The sequence below is a fragment of the Caenorhabditis remanei genome, chromosome IV, assembly GCF_010183535.1.
Source record: "Caenorhabditis remanei strain PX506 chromosome IV, whole genome shotgun sequence".
NCBI classification, from domain to species: Eukaryota; Metazoa; Nematoda; class Chromadorea; order Rhabditida; family Rhabditidae; genus Caenorhabditis; species Caenorhabditis remanei.
The window spans coordinates 5,389,717-5,398,701 of NC_071331.1; the positions used below are offsets into that span (position 1 = coordinate 5,389,717).

At 34.6% G+C, this 8,985-nt stretch overlaps 1 protein-coding gene across 1 annotated transcript; it reads left to right on the forward strand.

Moving 5' to 3' along the window:
- Positions 1 to 3,496: 3,496 nt before the first annotated feature.
- GCK72_012485 (uncharacterized protein) lies at positions 3,497 to 8,561 on the forward strand (the record flags this gene model as incomplete). The annotated part of the gene is made up of 8 exons (XM_053729152.1): positions 3,497 to 3,722; positions 4,842 to 4,961; positions 7,243 to 7,322; positions 7,374 to 7,510; positions 7,576 to 7,696; positions 7,739 to 7,817; positions 7,861 to 7,960; positions 8,429 to 8,561. The coding sequence occupies 8 exons, from the start codon at positions 3,497 to 3,499 to the stop codon at positions 8,559 to 8,561; spliced, it is 996 nt and encodes a 331-aa protein (XP_053583924.1).
- Between the last annotated feature and the right edge of the window lie 424 nt (positions 8,562 to 8,985).

Below are 8,985 nucleotides of genomic sequence, written 5' to 3' on the forward strand. Positions count from 1 at the left end.
TCAGCCAATTTCGACTATTCGCTGCCTTCATCTTCTTTTTACAAATTCTCCTAGCCTTCTTTTCACTCTTCATCTTACGTTTCCTATTTTCCTGTAGTTTCCTTTGCACTGACTCCCATTTTTCTTTTTGTGACCTTATACGACGCTTGATATTCCGCCTCTCATCACTTACAGCTTCTTCCATTTCCCCATACTCAGCCAATATTGACTTGACGATCCCACGTAACTCTTGCTTGACAAAGTCTGCCCACACTGGCCTGATGCTATCGACGAAACTTTTATAATCATCAGAGCTCTCGACCATGTTGACGACCTCAGCTTCTTACTTCGTTTTAAACATGACTCCTTCGTGAAAAATAAACGGGAATGAAAAATATAATAATATGGCGCATGCAGACAGAAAAAATTGCGTAGGTCGGCGGTCGGTCAGGTCGGTCAAAAATTGGACTGAATGGAAGCCTTAGGTGTAACATAACATTACAAGAATGATGGGAGTTCTAATCGAAAATACGGTTTCAAATGTGTTTAATGAGTACAGAAACACTTTTCAGAACAATTTAACCTGGTTATATGAGACGTGATAAATTGAGAATTACTAAAGAAATTTTTTGAAGAAAATGTAAGTGCTTTTTTTATACTCTTGTTAATCAGTTGATTGATCTTTCCTTTCCATAACCATAGAATGTTCATTGCCTGGTGGCCGAAATTTTTTGAAAATAATTTTTTTTGACATGTTCCTTTTTTTGGCGCAGATGTGATCAATCATCCCCAGAATTTTACTTTTTTTGAAAAGTTCCCAAATTGTACACAACATTTTTAGTTATGTTTAAAAACCCTAAAGCCGTTTTCTCACAAAACTATGATACTGTTTCTATATGTTTCCAAAAAGTTGAAACTAAACGTTCCCTTATTAGATCGATTCCTATGGCTTAATTACTGTGTATTTTTATCCAGTTTTGCTGAAATTCCTTATGAATTTGCCGAGTCTTATAAAGCTCATTTGACCTACTCAAGGAGAAAGAGAGAAGGACGCGTGAAAGAATACATTTCATGATGAACATGTTTCCGATAAATTGGTTTGAAAAAATTAACCGTTTCTTGTGGTCGTTAAGTAAAAATAGCAGACTTGGTTTCAGTGTTGCAAAGTCTTTACTTACGTTAATTCTATGAATAATTTCACCGAAAAATCAAGGTCGTGTTAAAAATTTTTTTAATGGAAAAACGTTCGTTTCACAGTTTCGAGAACCTTATGAAGTTGTTTTTCAAATATTTTTTCATTATTTAGCAAAAATGTTATTTAGGAACTTTTTTTATGTGATAGATGAACTTTAGGCACTGCAAAATACTCTTCTGAAATTTTCGAGTGTTTCAAATAAATAACATTTATTACAAAGTTGGTAACATCCATTATCTTTCATTTTTAACAAGGCAATGGAACAATAAATTACAAATCATTTTTTCCGCCCGTGTCTTCCGTTTGTTTTTAACTTTTCGATGATTACAAACTGGTTTTTAGAAAATATTCTTTTTTAACCCAGTCTGTTTCAATGAGTTTATATGTATATAATTTTGAATAATTTGTAATAGTTTCTTCTTTGAATACATTTATTTAAAATTTGCTTAACCCTGTCACGTATTATTTTTTCATCTTCTTCTTGCTCCACGATACTTGAGATCGTATTCAATAACTAGATAAAGTTAAAAAATGAATAACTTAGTGAAATGTTTGAACGTCTATAAAACATGATATTATGTAGTTTGGAAAACATATTGACTTTATGAAAATAATTTATCCTGTTAGAATTTATACAAACTTCATTATGACCCTATTCACAAGGTAGCAAGAAAAGCAAAAAACTATTATTGCTAGTAGTAAAAATAGTTTTTCCCTTCTTTTGCTACGTTGTGAATAGGCCCATTACATACATCCATGTAGTGTGAAGTTTCTAAAAAATAAACTTCAGAACTGTAATTATATGCTTCATGCTCAAATGTTATTTCAATAAATTATGTTCTGATTAGTAAATATACACGAAAAAAAAGTTTTCTAAATCAGAACCAGACTCTTTACCCTATAATTTCAGTATATTTCCCGGTACCAAGTGGTCTTTAATTCCTGAATTGTTTTGTTCCCTTAGTAAAGTTTACGCTTAGGTAATTGAATCCGCGCCCCCAACAACCTGAATTCCGAGCTGGATGGTTTTAAATTCATAACCTGTTTCGGAGTGTATGTAAGTTTGCACTGAGAAACTAGAAAACCTGTTCCCATTGATCTCCAATTTGTTAGAGTATGACAAGATCCAAACGTATCTCAATAAGCAAGAAAAATTTGTAAATTCGGACTGTTTCAATAAAACTATGTTTATATGAGTCTGCTTTTAATGAGTTCATCATCTAGTCCCATTTGGTATTCACAAGTTTCTTTTCTGATATTTTGATTTCTTAGTCCGCATTCACATGAATGTTTCATTATTCAAGATACTGCTTATGAGTTTCCTATAGAACTCCAAAAACAGCAAAAATAATTTTCAGACATAAAATTTTCCAGTATGTGAGCAATTTCAGACAAAAGTTGTCTGTTCGAATTCGTCTGAACCCAGAGGTATTTTTTGAACTCTGGGTGAAAATGATTAGTCTGTCTAAACTTTTGATCCATGTTTCAATGATTCTATGTTCGAACTCTCAAAATTTTTCGCTTAATATACAAACGAATCGAGTCAGAACAACAAATTCCAGCAAGTGATCTTTGACACCTTCATATTCTTGTTATTTCATTCATTTCTCCGGAATCGAATAAGCAGGTTGGAAAGGGGCCACGCCCACTTTTTTTTCAGAAGGGAAAGGGTTTTCTAGTTTTGAAGGAGGAGGCTATATTTTGGTTAGTTTGCGTTTTGATGATTTGGTTTTTCGTTTTTTTTGCAAGGTTTCGCTTCAGTTGTTTTTGAAAAAAGGAAGTTCCTCTTCAGTTATTTTTGCATGTTTCAGGTGGTTCATTTTTTTGTTTCAGCGGTTTTGAAACTGGTCATTCCATAATAATCTCAATTTATCAAAATCAATTTTAACAACTTTTAAAAAATTTGAATTATATTTTCAATATTCGAAAGTATACTGTTTCAAAATCTTACTATTAGGATAATTGGGAATCATTATCTTATTCGATTCTGTTTTAGTTTTCATCACAATCTAGAATATCCCGTCAAGTCTAGCTCCGCTGCCGCGCTCTATTGAAAAATTGCGTGTTTCTATATAAAATACAGATTTTTGAAGATTCCGCTCGGCTACTGTATGCAAAAAATTTCTAATGTTCACCGTTATGACGTTATCATTAGAGCGCGGAGGTAGACTGGGCTTCATTCGCTTTCATTCAATTTAAAGTTTCTTACGGTTGCTTGATTTTTGTAAGTTTCAGTTTCACATTGTTCATATACCTTGTTTGTATAACGTTCTTAGTTCATCCGGTAGCAATTATTTTAAACTATATTCCAGACCTCCTATCATGATAACCGACATCTACTCCCTTCCACTCGTCACTCAAGTCGGTGAACCCCTTGACGAAACCGTGGAGAGAGTAGTGGAGAGCGTCCAGTTCTCTATCATTTGCTTCACCCTCCCATTCTATATGTTCATCACGTACTTCATGTTGGATGCCCTTCAAAGAGGAATCGATGAGTTGTCAACGCCATTCTTCCGGCTATGCATCACAACTGCATTCATTGATATATGTGAGTACAAAGAAGAAGTCAGAGGGAATGGGAAAAAATGGACATGCTTGGGAGATTTCATGACAAGGGGGTCACGTGGGAATATAAGAAGCATAACATGGCATGGTCTACGTGGTTTGTAGTTTGTTTCACCTGCAAAAGTAATTGGTTTTTCAGAAATGACTATGAATTTCAAGAACGCGACCAATCATTCAGTCAGTTTTGGCAGGTGAAAAAGGTTCCGGATAGACTTAGTGGAAAATTTCAGTTTAATCTGAAGTTCTGGCCTAATGGCTAGACAAAATCACACCAATATAAATGCTGCCATTGAAGCAGTAGTCAACAAGCCTTAGTAATGATTTTTGATTCAGAACATCTTTTTAATGGACACCATGAAACAGCACAGTGGTGAACTTTATGATGGCTGAATAAGATAAAAAACATTTTCTCATCAAGGAATAGGAATTTATACACCACTCTAGATAGACATTCAGACTACTCAAACAGAACTCATCGAATTATACTGTTATGCTGAAACAATGAATTTATGTAGTCAAAAACGCAGCCGATATGAGAAAGAATTAATCACAATTGATTCAACTGAAATATGCATACCGTTTCATATCGTTGTGAATCTTGAATGTGAGGTCAAAAAGATAATACCAATAAGAATATTGACTGATTGGGTCATTTTCAGATGTCTTTTCGGTGCTGATCCTAATCAGAACTGCCCGAAATAGAACCGCCCGGGCCAAATCATTAAACTGTTACATATCCCAACCGGCTGAATAATTAGTCCTGAATTGAAGATTCTGATATGCATGTGCCATATAACAGTTTTTATTTGCCAGTTCTATTTCGGGCAGTTTTGTTTAGGGGCTACATCTATTTCTGAAAAAAAACTTAGAAACTTCTAGAGTGTTTATTTCTGTTTTTGGAGAATATTAAAAGTTTTTGACGCAGTTTCACAACAATCGTGGTCTATTCAGAACGAATTTCCAAAAAAAAAATCGAGTACCAAAAACAGAATAAATATATTTTTAAGAAGCCCGAACTAGAATTTCATTTTGCCACAGTTCTATTTTTTCTTGCTCTAAAAAGCAAATAGCCTCTTCACAGCAATACGATCGCTATTTTCAGGGACCCTGCTCAACAACTACCTCGGCGCAATGTTCCCAAAATGGGGATGGGGAACGAAAGTTTATTTGTTCATGGATGGGTATTATGCACATACTTATTTATATTTTGCATGGGCGTCTGGTGAGTTCTCATCCAATTTGGTGAAGAAATGAGGAACTTAAGAAACCAAAACTTTATGCACTTTGTGAAACGTAAAAGTTTAGAGATTTAGTTTAATTCTTTGTTTAAGATTTCTGATCTCGTTTGTTCTATTTTTATGAATTGCAAAAGTCATGAACTTCTAGTACACCACGGTTCATGAGATTCTCCCATCGGTGAAAAAAAAGTGATGGTTGACTGGTTTTTGACTTTTGAAGAGCACTCGCTATGTTTTCTCCACTATTAGTAGGGAACCTGAAATTAAATTATCAAGGGTCACATGTACCCAACAATTAACATCTGTTCTCAGAAGCATTAGGGAAATTCCTTGTGTACGTGCTAGTTTATAAAAGAAAAAAGTAATTATTTTCTCAGAGTAAACACCAAATTGTGGCATTTTTTTTGAGTATTTCTCGGAATTTTTTATTTTTTGATTGAAATGTGATTAAGAGGGAGGTGATGTCAGAAAGTGGTGTAGAAGGAATAATTGAATTGGTTGGATATATGAATCTAGGGGTTCGATATTTGCAGTATTTGATCTTCAACCTCGTGAACGTTGGAGAAGACGATGGTGCTAATGATATTATCGGTTCAAGTGGGAAATAACAAAGTCACTGCAGTTTCCCGCTTGATTTCTATGCTTGATTTTTGGCTTTTGAAAAGCACTCACTGAATATGAATTTATCAAGGGTCACATGTACCCAACAATTAACAAATCTTCTCAGAAAATTGAAGGAAATTCCTTGTTTACATGCTGCAGTTCATGAAAGAAAAAGGACAATTATTTTCTCAGAGTAATCATTAAATTGTGGCATGTTTTCGGTATTTCCCGGAATTTTTTTTGGAATGTGATTAAGAGGGAGGTGATGTCAGAAAGTGGTGTAGAAGGAATAATTGAATTGGTTGGATATATGAATCTAGGGGTTCGATATTTGCAGTATTTGATCTTCAACCTCGTGAACGTTGGAGAAGACGATGGTGCTAATGATATTATCGGTTCACGAACACTTTCTGGGGGTGTAAAAAGCGCATCAAATTTGTTCGAAATGGTCTCGAAGGGGAAAACATAATTTGCAGTTCTTTTCAGACCTACAAAGCTCAAAAACACAGCATTTCATATTTTTCAACTACGAGACCAGTCCGTGAAATTCTCGATAAATTAGATGCGCCATTAACATCTTCCAGCACGAGTTTGTGAACACATAATACACATATCAAAATTTCGGGTTACTGTTTCGACATTAAGATAAGTTGAGAGTGTTTTGGAAACCACCAATAGACACTCAGTAAAATTTGATATATTTTATTTTTCAGTTAAAAAAGGTAAAAGGTGAAAAATAAAGGCCGAATAATGTGTCAAGTGAAATGAAAATAATTAATTGTCAAAAAAATCAAATTGAAAAAAGGGTTGGCCTTCCTGAAGAGATAGTGAAACATGGACCGTTTTTTTTTGAAAATTCACGGTTAGGGTTTCATCCGGCGGCAATTTACCTGCCATTAGCCGAGCGGCGGGCCCTTGTTAATATTTTTTTGGAGTAACGTAAAGAAATTGAATTTTTCCTCATTTCAAACAAATTTTATAAATAAAACAGGGAATTTTATAAAATTTTTGCGGTTTCCCGCATTTCCCCCTGCCCGGATGGAAACTATATTTACGACTAGTGATGTTTTCTTGAAAAACTCTAAGACATTTATATTTTCAGCAATATCTTTAATATTATTACTGATTGATTCGAAGATGATGTCAATGACAGTAAACTTTATGAACTCATATTATGACTAATCAGAAACAGAAACATTTTAGAATTTTATGTCGAATAAGTAAAATCAAATTGTTTATAACATAAAGCGGTGTTTTTTGAATCAAGCATCAAACTCCTGACACAACATTATTCCAACGAAATTTATCTGAAACAAGGAACATTCGAAATGCTTATTGTATTTCTACCACATTGTTACAAGAATTCCGTTTTTATCACTATCGGGTTTTAAGAACATTCTGAAATAGTAGATTTCTGTGCATGTAGCAAGTTGTGTCACACAACATTGAACCAATTCTACAACTTCAAAACATTATGATTAAATGCGATTTTCTTTTATGACAAAACGAAAACAGCAAACTATGTTCCATCTGGAGCGGAGTACCAGATTTGAACTTCTTAGATTTCTTAATTGAAACAGTGCTCTAAAAATTTCAGTTTCAATATCCCTCTAAATATTCCACCTACACCAGAATTATATTAATTTTTTTCAATCACTCCAGGTATCTGCCAAGCAATGTGTGTCTCTCTTCTGGCTACCAATCGAGTCTCCGCTATCATTTTCCCACAAAGACACTCTCGAGTATGTTTCTGTTTCTTTTTCCACAGTAGTCCTACATTAACCCCAATTCAGATGTGGACCTCCACACGTCTCCGAGTCGCCATTGCCATCCAATTTCTTCCCGGTCTTATTGCTGGTCTCGCCACGTTTTTCAATGAAACCCAGCTATATAGAAACACTAAAAATGGATTAGTTCCAAGGTTCAAAAGGTCGGATTCGGGGAAACGGAAAGTCGTTTGGGAGAGTTCAGTCATATGAAATTCGACGTTTTCAGTGAGATATTCATCGCCGTCTTGTTCGGAATAGCTGGTGCATTTCTTGCTACAGTATGTATATATCTGATTATGGCGTACTGTTATCTACTGTTTATGTTGAGGAAGAGTAGCAATGCGATAGTAAGTGGAAGGATAAGAGCCTCGATTAATTCTTAGATTTAGAAAAACACTCAATTCGCAAAATCCCGTGCAGTTATCAAGAAGAAAGAAGTCAAACTATTCATTATGAGTAGTATCACTGGTAGGATACGGTACCTGACTAGTTCAAATCAAAAACATTTCAGTGACTATCCAAATGTCAATCCTTGTCCTTGTTATCATCTACGCCACGTCACTTCTTAATTTCCCACTCGACAAGTTTTATTTGTTTTATAATGCGATAAGGTTAGAAAAAATTCAGAACTAACTAGGGAAGCTCCTCGACTCGGTCTGGAGATAAGGGACGTGACCTATATCATTTGAAAGCTGAGAAAACGCTGATTTCGAATATATACTCAGTTTTTGTCCTCGAGGCCTGGTATTCGAGAAAAACAAGGTCAAAGTTTGAAAAAATGACAAATTATTGCATTTTTAACACGCGAAAATTGCAAAAAAAATTTCAAAAAAATTTTCCCGTGTTAAAAGGCAATAATTTGTCATTTTTTCTAACTTTGATCTTGTTTTTCTCGAATACCTGGCCTCGAGGGCAAAAACTGTATAAATATTTGGGATCAGCGTGATTTCAGCTTTCCAATAATATAGGTCACGTCCCTTATCTCCAGACCGAGTCGAGGAGCTTCCCTAGTAAACCAAGCTACATCGAAGCGACCTATATTCATAAATATTTCGAAACAGTAATTTATAAATTTTCAGTGATCTCTACGCGGGCATCAATCCATATCTTCTCTGGATCTTCTCTGATTCTTTGAGAAAACATATTTATATTCGACTCGGACTGAAGAAGAAGAGAAAAGTGCCGAGCTCGTCGGTGGTTACTGTTAATTAATTAATGGACAGCAAGATGTGTAATAATTTGGATAAAGCTTCTTTGAAAAAAAGTCTGTTTCGTAAAGGTATGAAAAATAAAATCAGTAAACGGATAGCAATATGTCGAATAATTTGATTACTGACTAAAGACATTCTAATATATACACCTTACTAGAAAAGTATGATGATATTATCGACCTACCAGCGTTGTCAAATCTCTCCGTTTTTCAAAACGTCCCAAAACCGTATTTGTACTGTCTAATTTTAGAACATCTTGTTCTGCTTAATTCCTCCTTTCACGCTAAAAAGATATGCATCTTATCTCCAATTTCAATCTGAAACTTTCATTCGTAATCTTCCGTCCAAAGATGTGATAGATAAGCGTTGGCCGGAAGGTCGTTACCATTAAAGTGGCAATTAATGGAGACAAATTGTGAAAATAT